This window comes from Oncorhynchus mykiss, chromosome Y (genome assembly GCF_013265735.2).
Source record: "Oncorhynchus mykiss isolate Arlee chromosome Y, USDA_OmykA_1.1, whole genome shotgun sequence".
NCBI lineage: Eukaryota > Metazoa > Chordata > Actinopteri > Salmoniformes > Salmonidae > Oncorhynchus > Oncorhynchus mykiss.
The window spans coordinates 40,709,399-40,727,266 of NC_048593.1; the positions used below are offsets into that span (position 1 = coordinate 40,709,399).

A 17,868-nucleotide genomic window follows, 5' to 3' on the forward strand; every position below is an offset into this window, starting at 1 on the left:
TATATTGGTATATTTTGGCACAGATACAAATATGTTATATATATATTACACATTCTATGAAACATATCCTTCATTTAATATGGCTCCAACATTCAGAGGAATGAACAGTTAAGTAGCCTACATACAGTAAGGTGAGATGGAACACAATGGACAGGTTCCATGTGAGCTCTTCAGTTCCATCCCCCAATCCTAACCTTAACCATTAGAAGGGGGGGGGGGGGGGGGGGGGGGGATACAAAACAGCACCCAAGATCAGCTTTTAGGGGAAACTTCTCCCGACAGCGAAAGGTCTGGATAGATTTAAAAACAATATGATGCAAGCTCCTTTTTGCAAACTGGAGGCAGTGAAGAGCTATCACCATGATTCTTACATGTACAGCATTTACCCCATTCAGATCTATGAACACAGAGAGGGGCCAAAATATATAGGGGCCTATGAACACAGAGAGGGGCCAAAATATATAGGGGCCTATGAACACAGAGAGGGGCCAAAATATATGAGTCTATTAGCACAGAGAGGGGATAAAATATATAGGGGCCTATTGACACAGAGGGGCCAAAAGATATAGGGGCCTATGAACACAGAGAGGGCCAAAAGATATAGGGGCCTATGAACACAGAGAGGGCCAAAATATATAGGGGCCTATGAACACAGAGAGGGGCCAAAATATATGAGTCTATTAGCACAGAGAGGGGATAAAATATATAGGGGCCTATTGACACAGATGGGCCAAAAGATATAGGGGCCTATGAACACAGAGAGGGCCAAAAGATATAGGGGCCTATGAACACAGAGAGGGGCCAAAATATATGAGTCTATTAGCACAGAGAGGGGATAAAATATATAGGGGCCTATTGACACAGAGAGGGCCAAAAGATATAGGGGCCTATTGACACAGAGAGGGGGCAAAATATATAGGGGCCTATGAACACAGAGAGGGCCAAAAGATATGAGTCTATTAGCACAGAGAGGGGATAAAATATATCACGGCCTATTAACACAAAGGGGCTTATAAAACATAGGGGCCTATGAACACAGAGAGGGGCCAAAAGATATAGGGGCCTATTGACACACTGAGGGGCCAAAAGATATAGCAGCCTATTAGCACACAGAGTGGTTCTTAAGATATAGGGACCTATGAACACAGAGAGGGGCTTAAAAAGATCGGGGCTAAAATGTATAGGGGCCAAATAGACAAGAGCCACATAAATGAGTATGACATCTATTTCTTGTCATCCTCATCCTTCTTCCTCTCCCACATCTCTTTCTCCTCTGGTCCTCTGTTGTGGTTGTGGTCTCCGACTGCAACCTGCGGGGTATCGTTTCGCTCTCTGACCACAGCTTTAGCGGTCTGTTTTCCGGCGGTCTTCAGGACACCCTTGATACCCAAGTTGTCCACGTTGAACGCGGCCACGCCCACGTTGATCACTGATTGGATGCCCGTGTCCGTGGCTTTGCTCACGTCATCGCCGTACCTTCATCATAGGATGAGTAGAAGTGGGTGGGTTTAGTGGAAGGCATGAGGAGGGGAGAGAGGAGTAGGGAGGGAGAGAGGGAATAGGGAGGGAGAAGAGGGAGTAGGTAGGGAGGGGAGGGAGGGAGAAGAGGGAGTAGGTAGGGAGAGAGGAGTAGGGAGGGAGAACAGGGAGTAGGGAGGGAGAGAGGAGTAGGGAGGGAGAAGAGGGAGTAGGGAGGGAGGGGAGAAAGGAGAACGCAGGGAGGAATAGGGAGAGAGAGAGGAGTAGGGAGGGAGAAGAGGGAGTAGGGAGGGAGGGGAGAAAGGAGTAGGGAGAAGGCAGGGAGGAGTAGGGAGAGAGGAGTAGGGAGAAGGCAGGGATGAATAGGGAGAGAGAGGAGTAGGGAGTAGGCAGGGAGGAATATGGAGAGAGAGAGAGGAATAGGGAGAAGGCAGAGAGGAATAGGGAGAAGGCAGAGAGGAATAGGGAGAGAGAGAGAGGAGTAGGGAGGTGAGAGAGAGGAGTAGGGAGGTGAGAGAGGGGTAGGGAGGGAGAAGTATGGGGGGAGGAAGGTGTAGGGAGGGAGGAAAGTGTAGGGAGGGAGGTAGGCAGGTGTAGGGAGGGAGGGAGGGAGTGTAGGGAGGGAGGAGTAGGGAGGGAGGGAGTGTAGGGAGGGAGGTGTAGGGAAGGGACCTGGTCACCAGTCGTACATTATATAAGGAATAGTCTGTCATATTGAGCCTGGTCACCAGTAGTACATTATATAAGGAATAGTCTGTCATATTGGGCCTGGTCACCAGTAGTACATTATATAAGGAATAGTCTGTCATATTGGGCCTGGTCACCAGTAGTACATTATATAAGGAATAATCTGTCATATTGGGCCTGGTCACCAGTAGTACATTATATAAGGAATAATCTGTCATATTGGGCCTGGTCACCAGTAGTACATTATATAAGGAATAATCTGTCATATTGGACCTGGTCACCAGTAGTACATTATATAAGGAATAATCTGTCATATTGGGCCTGGTCACCAGTAGTACATTATATAAGGAATAGTCTGTCATATTGGGCCTGGTCACCAGTAGTACATTATATAAGGAATAGTCTGTCATATTGGGCCTGGTCACCAGTAGTACATTATATAAGGAATAGTCTCTCATATTGGACCTGGTCACCAGTAGTACATTATATAAGGAATAGTCTCTCATATTGGACTTGGTCACCAGTAGTACATTATATAAGGAATAATCTGTCATATGGGGCACAGATGTGAGAGGACAGAGAGAGACACTGACATTATTTGATTTCATATTAGGTTTATTAGTAACAAATCAGGAAAGAGTCTTCACATAAGAATGTCACCACCACCACCACCCAATACACACAGGCATTTAGCTGCCCTGTGGACACAGACACACAGGCCTGTCAGGACCCCTGCCTGTCTGAAAACAACCCGTAATCCTTTCCATTGCTTTGATCCGAGGACAGGTGTGAATAATATGAGGATGGATGATTTACACCTTCCACCACCGAGCCTTTCAATGGATTTGCTGCAGCCATGTTGGGTTAGATCAACACAAGACTATGACTAGGGGCTAGGGATCAGGGGCTAGGGATCAGGGGTCGTTCTCAGACCAGACCTGAGTTATTCACATAGGCATTCAGTCAGTATTCAGTCACAAAGGTCAAAAGGTTACAATTCAAAAGGTGTCCGTCTTCACTCCCCGACCAGTCAGTCACCCCGTCAGTTAGAGGGGTTGTCTAAAAGACCTTCTAGACCCCGAAATCTGGAAAAGAAGAAGAAAGAGGGCGAGAGGGAAGGAAAGGAGAGGTGTGGAAAGAACGAAAGAAAGATATTATTTCCCCAAAGCTCCTGCTCATCCTGCCAGTGTGTTTCTCCCTATAATAACACTACATTGTTACCTTGCCAAAGACAGCATCTAGTGGTCTAAAGACGACACTAGCTGGTACCCAGACTCACCAAGATCATGGCAGCATCTAGTGGGCTAAAGAAGACACTAGCTGGTACCCAGACCCACCAAGACCATGGCAGCATCTAGTGGGCTAAAGAAGACACTAGCTGGTACCCAGACCCACCAAGATCATGACAGCATCTAGTGGGCTAAAGACGACACTAGCTGGTACCCAGACCTACCAAGATCATGACAGCATCTAGTGGGCTAAAGAAGACACTAGCTGGTACCCAGACCCACCAAGATCATGACAGCATCTAGTGGGCTAAAGAAGACACTAGCTGGTACCCAGACCCACCAAGATCATGACAGCACCTAGTGGGCTAAAGAAGACACTAGCTGGCACCCAGACCCACCAATATCATGACAGCACCTAGTGGGCTAAAGAAGACACTAGCTGGTACCCAGACCCACCAAGATCATGACAGCACCTAGTGGGCTAAAGAAGACACTAGCTGGCACCCAGACCCACCAAGATCATGATGAAAGGGGTGAAACAAAGAGAAGAGGAAAGCATAGCCCCTTAAAATAGAGTGATTGAAGATCACAGGAGGAGAAGAGAGGGCAAGTAGGAGGGGAGGAGAAGGGGGAGGAGGGGAGAAGGGGAGGGGAGGAGGAGGAGAAGGGGGAGGAGAAGAGAGGGCAAGTAGGAGGGGAGGAGAATGGGGAGGAGAGGAGGAGGAGGGGAGGAGGAGGGAGGAGAAGGGGGAGGAGGGAGGAGGAGGAAGGAGGAGGAGGAGGGGAGGAGAAGAAGAGAGGGCAAGTAGGAGGGGAGGAGAATGGGGAGGAGAGGAGGGAGGAGGAGAAGGAGAAGGGGGAGGAGGAGAAGGGGGAGGAGGAGAAGGAGGAGAAGGAGAAGGGGGAGGAGGAGAAGGGGGAGGAGGGGAGGAGAAGAAGGAGAAGGGGGAGGAGGGGAGGAGGAGGAGGAGTGGGAGGAGGAGGAGTGGGAGGAGGGGGAGGAGGAGGAGTGGGAGGAGGGGGAGGAGGGGAGGAGTGGGAGGAGGGGGAGAAGGGGGAGGAGAAGGAGGAGGAGGAGGAAAGAGAGGGACTTACTTATGCTTCACGGTCATGACCGTCTCAGAGGTGACACTCTTGCCGATGTTCTTAGCTCCAGTTTCCAAACCAGTCCACATAGCGGAGAGACCTTAGACAGAGATAGACAGGAGAATAGTTTGATTATCAGACAGGTAGGTCACTCTAGTACAGGTGGCTAGGCCTATTAACAGAATCTGCATATCTACCATTCAAATAACTTTCAGAAATACTCTGATGATAATCAACACATTCTGTGTGTGGATCGAGGTCGCTACTATGCGTCTTTCTCTCTCCATACCCTTTATGCTGCTGACTGCCACCACCATAGCGCCATCCAGGTTGGAGCGGCCATCTTTAGTGTTCTTCATGGACTCAGGGATAAGTTTACTGCCATGTTTCTTTACATGCGGAGCCAGCTTCTCCCCCACACAGCCTACTACGGTACACACTCCGTCCACTGCAAACACACAAAACACAAGTTTACAAGAGTGTTAGTAGACACACACACACACACACACACACGTTTTGGTGATCTTTATATGCCCCCTCCATCCCATAGAGATATCATGTTTGTTTTGTACCCTCCTCCATATCCTTACCTAGGAACTGACTGACGCGAACAGCGCCCCCGGTGGCCTGTTTTGCGTGGTGCAGGCCCTTGGTAACGCCAGGGCTGACCTCAGCCGGGACGTTCTCTGGGGTGATGTGTTCTCTCAGCTTAGACGCTCCTTTCTGGATGGCCTTACCTGTGGCCTCCGCTCCACGCACAAACCCTTTACTCAGCCACGATGCACCTGCAGGGAGGGTGGGATGTACAGACAGACTGCATGTTCAAATACATACACACCTACACACACAGACACCCCTACCTGCCAGGATGCCTTGGGACATCTTCTCGCTCCATTCAGGTAGGGGGAGTTCTTCCTCCCCTGTCCCTGCTCCCGCCACCTCCACAGGGGGACCAATGGGAACCTTCTCACTCAGGTTCATGATCTCTGACCCTGCCCCCTCCTCTGGAGCCTAACAGACAGGAAATGAGGTCATGGAATAGATATCAACTTTTAGTATGTAGAGCAGAAGTTTATCCTGATCACAGAACCCACCTGACCTGGGCCGGAGTCCATAAAGCATCTCAGAGAAGTGCTGATCTAGGAATTTCCACCCCAGCCCATTCCAACCCCACCCCACTCCGCCCCAACTCCAGCCCCACTCCACCCCATTCCAACACCACTCCACCCCAGCCCATTCCAACCCCAGCCCATTCCAACCCCATTCCAACCCCACTCCAGCCCATTCTAACACCACCCCAGCCCATCCCATTCCAACCCCAGCCCATTCCACCTCAGCCCCACTCCACCCCAGCCCCACTCCACCCCAGCCCATTCCAACCCCACTCTAGCCCAGCCCATTCCAACCCCACTCTAGCCCAGCCCATTCCAACCCCACTCTAGCCCAGCCCATTCCAACCCCACTCTAGCCCAGCCCATTCCACCCCAGCCCATTCCACCCCAGCCCATTCCACCCCCACTCCAGCCCAGCCCACCTCAGCCCAGCCCATTCCAATCCCACTCCACTCCACTCCACTCCACTCCAGCCCATTCCAACCCCACCCCAGCCCATTCCAATCCCACTCCACTCCACTCCACCTCACCCCCACTCCACCCCAGCCCATTCCAGTCCCACCCCAGCCCATTCCACCCCCACTTCAGCCCATTCCACCTCAGCCCAGCCCATTCCAATCCCACTCCACCCCAGCCCATTCCAACCCCAGCCCATTCCAACCCCACCCCAGCCCATTCCACCTTAGCCCCACCCCAGCCCATTCCAACCCCACTCCACCCCAGCCCAGCCCATTCCAGTCCCACTCCAGCCCATTCCACCCCCACTCCAGCCCATTCCACCCCCACTCCAGCCCATTCCATTCCACCCCCACTCCAGCCCATTCCAGTCCCACCCCCACTCCAGCCCATTCCAGTCCCACCCCAGCCCATTCCACCCCCACTCCAGCCCATTCCACCCCCACTCCAGCCCAGCCCATTCCACCCCCACTCCAGCCCATTCCATTCCACCTCAGCCCAGCCCATTCCAAACCCACTCCAGCCCATTCCAATCCCACTCCACCCCAGCCCATTCCAACCCCACCCCAGCCCATTCCACCTCAGCCCCACCCCAGCCCAGCCCATTCCACCCCCACTCCACCCCAGCCCAGCCCATTCCAGTCCCACCCCAGCCCATTCCACCCCCACTCCAGCCCAGCCCATTCCACCTCAGCCCAGCCCATTCCACCCCCACTCCAGCCCCACCCCAGCCCATTCCACCCCCACTCCAGCCCATTCCACCCCCACTCCAGCCCATTCCACCTCAGCCCAGCCCATTCCAAACCCACTCCAGCCCATTCCAAACCCACTCCACCCCAGCCCATTCCAACCCCACCCCAGCCCATTCCACCTCAGCCCCACCCCTGCCCATTCCAACCCCACTCCACCCCAGCCCATTCCAGTCCCACCCCATTCCGGGGCGACAGGTAGCCTAATGGTTAGAGCGTTGGACTAGTAACCGAAAGGTTGCAAGATCGAATCCCGGAGCTGACAAACGAGAATGTCATTGAGAATAAGAATTTGTTCCTAACTGACTTGCCTAGTTAAATAAAAGTTAACATTTTTTTTGTAATGATATTAAAATAAATTCCAACCCCACTCCAGCTCACGCCAGCCTGGACACATTCCTGTGAGCTGTAGTAGACTACAGTAGGTAACTGAGGAGAACCAGTGTGTTTCCACCCACAACACAATAACAAGCATTTGGTGATGAGTGGTGAGACAGAAACAAGAGAAATATGTCTCCTAAGAACACAGTGCACCAGCTTCCACTATAGGCCTGCAATAGTTAGCTGCGTTTTATGTTGACTTAAAACCACTAATTAGTTTTGGTTACTTAAAAAATATATATGTAAAAACTGGTGCGTGTGTATGTGACTACACAGTAACTTGTGAACAAAGACACTTCGTAAGCATTGCTAATGTGGTGGATTTCCTTTGAATTGCAGCCTTTGAAAAATTTGTATGGGGACATTGACCCCACAGATTCCAGTCAGCCAGCTCTAGTCCTCCCCAGTAGAACACTGTTGTAGTTCAGCCAGCTCTAGTCCTCCCCAGTAGAACACTGTTGTAGTTCAGTCAGTCAGCTCTAGTCCTCCCCAGTAGAACACTGTTGTAGTTCAGTCAGTCAGCTCTAGTCCTCCCCAGTAGAACACTGTTGTAGTTCAGTCAGCCAGCTCTAGTCCTCCCCAGTAGAACACTGTTGTAGTTCAGTCAGCTCTAGTCCTCCCCAGTAGAACACTGTTGTAGTTCAGTCAGCTCTAGTCCTCCCCAGTAGAACACTGTTGTAGTTCAGTCAGTCAGCTCTAGTCCTCCCCAGTAGAACACTGTTGTAGTTCAGTCAGCTCTAGTCCTCCCCAGTAGAACACTGTTGTAGTTCAGTCAGTCAGATCTAGTCCTCCCCAGTAGAACACTGTTGTAGTTCAGCCAGCTCTAGTCCTCCTCAGTAGAACACTGTTGTAGTTCAGTCAGCTCTAGTCCTCCCCAGTAGAACACTGTTATAGTTCAGCCAGCTCTAGTCCTCCCCAGTAGAACACTGTTGTAGTTCAGTCAGTCAGCTCTAGTCCTCCCCAGTAGAACACTGTTGTAGTTCAGTCAGCCAGCTCTAGTCCTCCCCAGTAGAACACTGTTGTAGTTCAGTCAGCCAGCTCTAGTCCTCCCCAGTAGAACACTGTTGTAGTTCAGTCAGCTCTAGTCCTCCCCAGTAGAACACTGTTGTAGTTCAGTCAGTCAGATCTAGTCCTCCCCAGTAGAACACTGTTGTAGTTCAGTCAGCTCTAGTCCTCCCCAGTAGAACTGTTGTAGTTCAGCCAGCTCTAGTCCTCCCCAGTAGAGCACTGTTTTAGTTCAGTCAGCCAGCTCTAGTCCTCCCCAGTAGAACACTGTTGTAGTTCAGTCAGCTCTAGTCCTCCCCAGTAGATCACTGTTGTAGTTCAGTCAGCTCTAGTCCTCCCCAGTAGAACACTGTTGTAGTTCAGTCAGCCAGCTCTAGTCCTCCCCAGTAGAACACTGTTGTAGTTCAGTCAGCTCTAGTCCTCCCCAGTAGAACACTGTTGTAGTTCAGTCAGTCAGCTCTAGTCCTCCCCAGTAGAACACTGTTGTAGTTCAGTCAGCTCTAGTCCTCCCCAGTAGAACACTGTTGTAGTTCAGTCAGTCAGATCTAGTCCTCCCCAGTAGAACACTGTTGTAGTTCAGTCAGCTCTAGTCCTCCCCAGTAGAACTGTTGTAGTTCAGCCAGCTCTAGTCCTCCCCAGTAGAGCACTGTTTTAGTTCAGTCAGCCAGCTCTAGTCCTCCCCAGTAGAACACTGTTGTAGTTCAGTCAGCTCTAGTCCTCCCCAGTAGATCACTGTTGTAGTTCAGTCAGCTCTAGTCCTCCCCAGTAGAACACTGTTGTAGTTCAGTCAGCCAGCTCTAGTCCTCCCCAGTAGAACACTGTTGTAGTTCAGTCAGCTCTAGTCCTCCCCAGTAGAACACTGTTGTAGTTCAGTCAGTCAGCTCTAGTCCTCCCCAGTAGAACACTGTTGTAGTTCAGCCAGCTCTAGTCCTCCTCAGTAGAACACTGTTGTAATTCAGTCAGTCAGCTCTAGTCCTCCCCAGTAGAACTGTTGTAGTTCAGTGAACTCTAGTCCTCCCCAGTAGAACACTGTTGTAGTTCAGTCAGTCAGCTCTAGTCCTCCCCAGTAGAACACTGTTGTAGTTCAGCCAGCTCTAGTCCTCCTCAGTAGAACACTGTTGTAATTCAGTGAACTCTAGTCCTCCCCAGTAGAACACTGTTGTAGTTCAGTCAGCCAGCTCTAGTCCTCCCCAGTAGAACACTGTTGTAGTTCAGCCAGCTCTAGTCCTCCCCAGTAGAACACTGTTGTAGTTCAGTCAGTCAGCTCTAGTCCTCCCCAGTAGAACACTGTTGTAGTTCAGTCAGTCAGCTCTAGTCCTCCCCAGTAGAACACTGTTGTAGTTCAGTTCAGTCAGCTCTAGTCCTCCCCAGTAGAACACTGTTGTAGTTCAGCCAGCTCTAGTCCTCCCCAGTAGAACACTGTTGTAGTTCAGTCAGTCAGATCTAGTCCTCCCCAGTAGAACACTGTTGTAGTTCAGTCAGTCAGCTCTAGTCCTCCCCAGTAGAACACTGTTGTAGTTCAGTCAGTCAGATCTAGTCCTCCCCAGTAGAACACTGTTGTAGTTCAGTCAGCCAGCTCTAGTCCTCCCCAGTAGAACACTGTTGTAGTTCAGTCAGCCAGCTCTAGTCCTCCCCAATAGAACACTGTTGTAGTTCAGTCAGCCAGCTCTAGTCCTCCCCAGTAGAACACTGTTATAGTTCAGCCAGCTCTAGTCCTCCCCAGTAGAACACTGTTGTAGTTCAGTCAACCAGCTCTAGTCCTCCCCAGTAGAACACTGTTGTAGTTCAGTCAGTCAGCTCTAGTCCTCCCCAGTAGAACACTGTTGTAGTTCAGTCAGCTCTAGTCCTCCCCAGTAGAACACTATTGTAGTTCAGTCAGCTCTAGTCCTCCCCAGTAGAACACTGTTGTAGTTCAGTCAGTCAGCTCTAGTCCTCCCCAGTAGAACACTGTTGTAGTTCAGCCAGCTCTAGTCCTCCCCAGTAGAACACTGTTGTAGTTCAGTCAGCTCTAGTCCTCCCCAGTAGAACACTGTTGTAGTTCAGTCAGTCAGCTCTAGTCCTCCCCAGTAGAACACTGTTGTAGTTCAGTCAGTCAGCTCTAGTCCTCCCCAGTAGAACACTGTTGTAGTTCAGTCAGTCAGCTCTAGTCCTCCCCAGTAGAACACTGTTGTAGTTCAGTCAGCTCTAGTCCTCCCCAGTAGAACACTGTTGTAGTTCAGTCAGTCAGCTCTAGTCCTCCTCAGTAGAACACTTTTGTAATTCAGTCAGTCAGCTCTAGTCCTCCCCAGTAGAACACTGTTGTAGTTCAGTCAGTCAGCTCTAGTCCTCCCCAGTAGAACACTGTTGTAGTTCAGTCAGCTCTAGTCCTCCCCAGTAGAACACTGTTGTAGTTCAGTCAGTCAGCTCTAGTCCTCCCCAGTAGAACACTGTTGTAGTTCAGCCAGCTCTAGTCCTCCCCAGTAGAACACTGTTGTAGTTCAGTCAGTCAGCTCTAGTCCTCCCCAGTAGAACACTGTTGTAGTTCAGTCAGCTTTAGTCCTCCCCAGTAGAACACTGTTGTAGTTCAGTGAACTCTAGTCCTCCCCAGTAGAACACTGTTGTAGTTCAGTCAGTCAGCTCTAGTCCTCCCCAGTAGAACACTGTTGTAGTTCAGTCAGCTTTAGTCCTCCCCAGTAGCACACTGTTGTAGTTCAGTGAACTCTAGTCCTCCCCAGTAGAACACTGTTGTAGTTCAGTCAGCCAGCTCTAGTCCTCCCCAGTAGATCACTGTTGTAGTTCAGTCAGCTCTAGTCCTCCCCAGTAGAACACTGTTGTAGTTCAGTCAGCTCTAGTCCTCCCCAGTAGAACACTGTTGTAGTTCAGTCAGTCAGCTCTAGTCCTCCCCAGTAGAACACTGTTGTAGTTCAGCCAGCTCTAGTCCTCCCCAGTAGAACACTGTTGTAGTTCAGTCAGTCAGCTCTAGTCCTCCTCAGTAGAACACTGTTGTAGTTCAGTCAGTCAGCTCTAGTCCTCCCCAGTAGAACACTGTTGTAGTTCAGTCAGTCAGCTCTAGTCCTCCCCAGTAGATCACTGTTGTAGTTCAGTCAGTCAGCTCTAGTCCTCCCCAGTAGAACACTGTTGTAGTTCAGCCAGCTCTAGTCCTCCCCAGTAGAACACTGTTGTAATCCATATGATTTATTGTTACTGCTACTGGTGGATCACTGACAAGCTAGGAGCTGGCTGTGAGAGTGTTTAACTGTGTGTGTTACTGTGTGTGTGTGTATAACCTCACCTGTACCCGTAGCTCAGTGAGTTGTGAGAGGAGGTCCTGAAAGGCATGTCTGTCAGCTGCAGGCAGTTCAGAGGACAGCACAACCCCTACGTAGGACCCGGGTATCCCCGCCATGGTGTCAGGAAACATAAAGATCCCAGAGGTAGACAGAAGCACTGGGGTGTCTGGAGTCAGGGGGTACAGCCAGTCACACACCTGTAACACACACACACACACACACACACACACACACACACACGTTAGGAAGGAGCACAGGGTGTCTGGCGTCAGAGGGTACAACCAGTCAGACACCTGCAACACACACACACACACACACACCCTCATCTGCACATCTATCACTCCAGTGTTATTTGCTAAATTGTAATTTCTTCGCCACTATGGCCTATTTATTGCCTTACCTCCTTTGTATACTGATTTTTCTATTGTGTTATTGACTGTATGTTTGTTTATTTCATGTGTAACTCTGTGTTGTTGTTTGTGTCGCACTGCTTTGCTTTATCTTGGCCAGGTCTCAATTGTAAATGAGAACTTGTTCTCAACTGGCCTACCTGGTTAAATAAAGGTGTTCTCAACTGGCCTACCTGGTTACATAAAGGTAAAATAAATACATTTAAATAAAAACGCACACGTTAGGAAGGAGCACTGGGGTTACTAGGATTACAGAGGTATTCAGTGTGACCCTCGTCAGGGTACAACCAAAACAACAACATGTACGCCAAACAGAACGTAGACTATATCACTGGTTGGCAGTTGGCATCGTCAGGGCTGGGAAACTGCTATTTGTTCGTTCAGACCCTATCCATGGTACATTACCACAGCCTGCAACACAACAGAACAGCAGAGTCATCTGTTAACTGGCCCCTATTGTACTGCTGGGACACTGAGCTACCCAGAACACAACAGGGTTAGAGTGAGACACCACAGGCCAGTCAACACACATGCCTGGGTTTAACACGTCTGACTAGATCACATCCCAAATGGCACCATATTCTCTACATAAGGGTTTGAGAGGTGGACTAGTAACCGAAAGGTTGCAAGATCAAATCCCCGAGCTGACAAGGTTCAAATCTGTTCCCCCGAACAAGGCAGTTAACCCACTGTTCCCCCGAACAAGGCAGTTAACCCACTGTTCCCCAGAACAAGGCAGTTAACCCACTGTTCCCCAGAACAAGGCAGTTAACCCACTGTTCCCCAGAACAAGGCAGTTAACCCACTGTTCCCCAGAACAAGGCAGTTAACCCACTGTTCCCCAGAACAAGGCAGTTAACCCACTGTTCCCCAGAACAAGGCAGTTAACCCACTGTTCCCCAGAACAAGGCAGTTAACCCACTGTTCCCCCGAACAAGGCAGTTAACCCACTGTTCCCCCGAACAAGGCAGTTAACCCACTGTTCCCCCGAACAAGACAGTTAACCCACTGTTCCCCCGAACAAGGCAGTTAACCCACTGTTCCCCCGAACAAGGCAGTTAACCCACTGTTCCCCTGAACAAGGCAGTTAACCCACTGTGCCCCTGAACAAGGCAGTTAACCCACTGTGCCCCTGAACAAGGCAGTTAACCCACTGTGCCCCTGAACAAGGCAGTTAACCCACTGTTCCCCTGAACAAGACAGTTAACCCACTGTTCCCCTGAACAAGGCAGTTAACCCACTGTTCCCCTGAACAAGGCAGTTAACCCACTGTTCCCCTGAACAAGGCAGTTTAACCCACTGTTCCCCTGAATAAGGCAGTTAACCCACTGTTCCCCTGAACAAGGCAGTTTAACCCACTGTGCCCCTGAACAAGGCAGTTAACCCACTGTTCCCTGGTAGTTACATGCTTTTACATGAAGGGGGGGGCGGGGGTTACATGCTGTGTAATAACCACTAATTACTTCAAGTTTCAGCCATATATTCTATTGCGTGGCTGTTACTATTATTTTAAAATGTTAGAGATGCCAATCCTATTGTTTATCGTATGTAGTATTACTCCGTACTGCCATAAGTGCTATTATTGCATTGGTTTCACAAGTACTTTTTTGCATTGGTTTCACAAGTCAAATTGCTGCAACAAAAAAAGCACACTACTAAAAGGACACTAATAAGAAGAAGAGACTTGCTTGGGCCAAGAAACACGAGCAATGGACATTAGACCGGTGGAAATCTGTCCTTTGGTCTGATGAGGTCCAAATTTGAGATTTTTGGATCCAACTGCCGTGTCTTTGTGAGATGCGGTGTGGGTGAACGGATGATCTCTGCAAGTGTGGTTCCCACCGTGAAGCATGGAGGAGGAGGTGTGATGGTGCTTTGCTAGTGACACTGTCAGTGATGCATTCTGCAGCGATACGCCATCCCATCTGGCTTGCGCTTAATGGGACTATAATTTGTTTTTCAACAGGACAAGGACACAAAACACACCTCCAGGCTGTGCAAGGGCTGTTTGACCAGGAAGGAGAGTGATGGAGTGCTGCATCAGATGACCTGGCCTCTACAATCACCCAACCTCAACCCAATTGAGAAGGTTTAGCATGAGTTGCACCACAGAGTGAAGGAAAAGCAGCCAACAAGTGCTCAGCATTTGTGGGAACTCCAGGTGAGAGTGTAACACTCACAATTCCAGGTGACTTCCTCATGAAGCTGGTTGAGAGAATGCCAAGAGTGTGCAAAGCTGTCACCAAGGCAAAGGGTGGCTACTTTGAAGAATATAAAATATATTTTGATTTGTTTAACACTTTTGTGTTATTTCATCGTTTTGATGTCTTCACTATTACTCTACAATGTAGAAAATAGTAAAAAATAAAGAAAAACCCTTGAGTAGGTGTGTCCAAACTTTTGACTGGTACTGTATGTTTTTACATGGTCCTTGTAACCGGATTTAGTTTTTTTCAAGGTCCGTAATTTCTCCGGATTTAGCGATCAATAGTTTTTACTGTGTAATTGGTTCCACGAGTGGAAAGAGAAAGACTTCTCATTCAGTAGAACCTCCCACCATCCTCCTCTCATCTGCCTAATGGAGGAGATGCATGCATTGTGACCTCACCACTGGGAGAGAATTCTAGAATTCCATTTAGGTCTGGGAATTCTTCGTTGTCATAGCAACACCAAACAAAGAGAAATGGACGGCAGGTTGCCTAGCGGTTAGAGGGTTGGCCCAGTAACTGAAAGGTCACTGGTTCTAATACCCAAGTTGACAAGGTGGAGAATATGTTGACGTGCCCTTGAGCAAGGCCCTTATCACTAATTTGCTCCTGGGGTGCTATACTGCTATGGCTTGTAAAACAACACATGACAATAAAACTATGGTAGACCATCCCACGTGTCTGTCTGTCTGTGAAATGCTTGAGCACTGGGTTGACACGGTATCAATCTATGGCATCTGCCATTCGTCTCACTAATCCTGAACTAAGAGATATGGCTACACTTCGGTTAGTCTCACTCATCTGGAATAAGATATGGTCTATGATGGTGCTTGTTCTGAGACAAGGGGAAACAACTTCATCTGTAAACAACAGATCTTATCTGGAGATAGAGATCTGGGGCATATTCAGTAGGGAACAAAGTACCAAAACTTTTTGAAAAACGTATAAATATGAGGTTTCAGACCATTGGGTGCCTAATGAACACAACCCTGAACAAGACTGAATCCAGACGACATCCAGCCTAAAACAGTTAGATGAAACTACCTCAAGCTGCCACAACCACAGTTACCCTCAACCCTTTTCTCTACTGCTCTTCTACAAACAGGAGTTGCTTTTCAATTCATTATGCAGTTACTCTCCATACAGGTGTGTTGGAGACAATATACTATTTTCTATTGGTATTTTAAAACACACACACACACACACACAAGCCAACACCCACCCTCACCCTCTCTCTCATACACACACACACCCCAGTGGTTTCCTTACGTGTAGGAAGGCTGATGCTCCTCCGTTGGCCATGTCTTTGAGCTGGCTGCTGAACCTGATGATGCGTAGATAACCCGGGTACGATGGGGCGCTCACCTGGCCATCCGACGACACGAAAAACATCTGCACCCCCCGAGGGAGGAACAAAAGCTCCTCTCCGTCCCCCCCTACCCCTCCCTTGGGCTGTGGAGGTCCCCCCACCCTCTGCCCCCCCAGCCCCAGACCCCCTCCTCCGGCTGGGCTATAAGCCAGGCTGTGGTGCCCGTCGGTGGGCTGGGGGGTGTAGGCTGGGGGCTGCTCTCCTGGGAGCCCCAGGGGCAGGGCAGGGAGGATGGGCAGGGAGGGGGCCATGGTGATGCCTGTAGCCCCGGCAGAGAGGCTGTCTGTTGGGGTAGCCCCGGGTGGCAGTGTGGGGTAGAGATGGGGGAGGGGGTTGGAGGAACCAGGCAGCGGCATAGGGGGCACCAATGGCCCCAGGGTGGGATAGAGACACTGGGAAGAGAGATCCACTAGATCCACCAACGCTGGGCCTCCCTGGCCCGCCGTCCCCACCCCTGCTGTCTCCATGTTTGCTAGTCGGGTGCTGATGTTAGTTAGAGTCTCCCTCATCTTCTGCTGCAACTGCCTGGCCGTGTCCCAGGGGGCTCCCTGGTTCTGTGGCCCCCTGGTAGGGACCTCCAGGCCCAGGGTTAGGTGCTGCCGGCCCCTCCTGTACAGCTCCAGGGCCTGGGCCCCCTGCCCTGCCTGGTCAGCCGCCAGGCCCCTGGTCAGACACTCCAACGCACGGTCATACTGGTCCCTTATCAGCAGCAACTCTGCTGGCTCTGCCAACGACATGTCTTACTGCAGGCTGGAGATCTAGACAGAGGAAAGGAGAGGGGGATGAGGAGAGGAAGAGAGGGAAAATGAGAGGGAGGAGAAAAGGATGAGACAGGGATGAGAGGAGAAACATGGGAGGGAAGACAGCGCAATGTGAGAAAAGAGGAGAAAAAAAGAGAAAAAAAGAGTTGGTGAGATGAGGGCAAAGGATGGGAGGATGGAGAGGGGGAATTAGAAGGGGAGAGAAGAGGGGGATAGAGGAGAGGTGAGGGGAAGAAGGAAATCAATCAAGAAGGCCAATTGTCACTATTACTGTTTTGTATCTCTGTGAAACCAGCCTGCTCTCATAGACTAGACGTAGCATAGTGATATGTTACGTTTGGTTACACAAGACAACAATTAAAAGGCAACAATTAAAATAAGGTGTTTTGCCGGGGTAGATGGGTGGGCATATAACGCAAACGTCTAGCAAGCCAAAGGTTGCGAGTCCGAATGTCATTACGGACAACTTTAGCAACGATTTACTACTTTTTAGCTACTTTGCACGTTAGTTAACCCTTCCCCTAAACCTTTAACCTAAATCGAAAACTTAACCTCTAGCCTGGCTAACGTTAGCCACCTAGCTAGAATTCGTAACATATTTTACGTTTCACAAATTCTGGACATTTAATACGAATTGTAATTTGTAACATATCATACGAAATGGGTGATGGACATCCACAAATGAATACCTACTGTACCATATGAAACTCAACATGTCATTCTAAATGGAGTGTATCGGGTGTTTTACATACACAATAATACGAAATGCTCTGAGACCATGTTAGTGAAACCGGTTGTCAAATACACTCCCAAAGAGAATGACATTAGGTGCTATTAAGACCACACAATATTCAAATCTCTAATTTGATATTAAAATAAAAACAATCCAACACATGCAACACTTTATTAGGTATTATAACTAGACATTACAGTTTAAAATTGTTTAGGAAGTAATCGTGACAGCTTTTTCCTCCAAATCTCTCAGCTATGCTTTTAGGGGTTTGTCTGGCTGGTTCCACCTGTATGACAACATTCAACAGATGTTTTTAAAGCGTGATGTTGCTTTCAACAATAATGAAAACTCTTTGAATAGTTATGTAGACTAGTTCTTGTCATTTTGACAACAAAAAAAATGCAGTTTTCTTAGGGTAAAATAACGACCGAGTAAGCTACTGTTGTCTACATAACTACTCAACTTTACGTACAGTCGAACACAAACCGAACCCCAAATAAACCTACCTTTAGCGGCAAACCCGTGATTTCAAACTACTCCAGAAATGGAAATAAGACGACAATGTTAGTTAATGAGAAGTAACATTGTAGCCATTTATCAAAAATACGTTTTTCTTTCTCGGATCAACGTGCGCCTATCCTGCTGTGTCTCGCTGTCCCCAAACATACGCATATCTAAAATTCGCGAAACGCTGACAGGTTGAGGGTCGTCACTAGTTACCACAGCCACAAAGTCATAAACCCCGCCTATTTATACAATTGTATCTCCTTCAAATCTGATTTAAAACTTAACCCTAACCTCAACCCTGACCTTAACCACACTGCTGTCTAACACTAATGCTTGACATGGGATGAAAAACGCCCAGTAGACTGTATTCACACACAAAATGACATTATGCTATAGAGGCATGCGATTATTCCCTGTTAAGGGTTCAT

General features: G+C 49.2%; 1 protein-coding gene across 2 annotated transcripts; it reads right to left on the bottom strand.

The window, feature by feature from the left end:
• Positions 1-10: 10 nt before the first annotated feature.
• On the bottom strand, positions 11-17,664 carry sparta (spartin a). 2 transcript variants are annotated; one of them, XM_036967941.1, is made up of 8 exons: positions 17,440-17,664; positions 15,340-16,197; positions 11,456-11,650; positions 5,342-5,492; positions 5,072-5,266; positions 4,771-4,929; positions 4,491-4,581; positions 11-1,476 (listed from the first exon to the last, which is right to left on the bottom strand). In XM_036967941.1, exons 2-8 carry the CDS (start codon positions 16,174-16,176, stop codon positions 1,224-1,226), a joined length of 1,881 nt encoding a protein of 626 aa, XP_036823836.1. In that variant the 5' UTR covers positions 16,177-16,197; positions 17,440-17,664; the 3' UTR covers positions 11-1,223. The 2 variants fall into 2 exon arrangements, with proteins under 2 accessions (XP_036823836.1, XP_036823837.1); XM_036967942.1 differs by lacking the exon at positions 11-1,476 and adding an exon at positions 2,761-3,251 and having other exon boundaries at positions 17,440-17,663.
• Positions 17,665-17,868: the final 204 nt, after the last annotated feature.

What these genes read in the sequence shown, in the direction of transcription:
- sparta (XM_036967941.1), bottom strand. Translation starts at nt 16,176, where the DNA reads ATGTCGTTGGCAGAGCCAGCAGAGTTGCTGCTGATAAGGGACCAGTAT. An exon ending in GAGCATCAGCCTTCCTACAC is followed by an intron (nt 11,651 to 15,339) that starts GTAAGGAAACCA and finishes TGTGTGTTACAG; the next exon opens with GTGTGTGACTGGCTGTACCC. An exon ending in GTCATGACCGTGAAGCATAA is followed by an intron (nt 1,477 to 4,490) that starts GTAAGTCCCTCT and finishes CCTATGATGAAG; the next exon opens with GTACGGCGATGACGTGAGCA.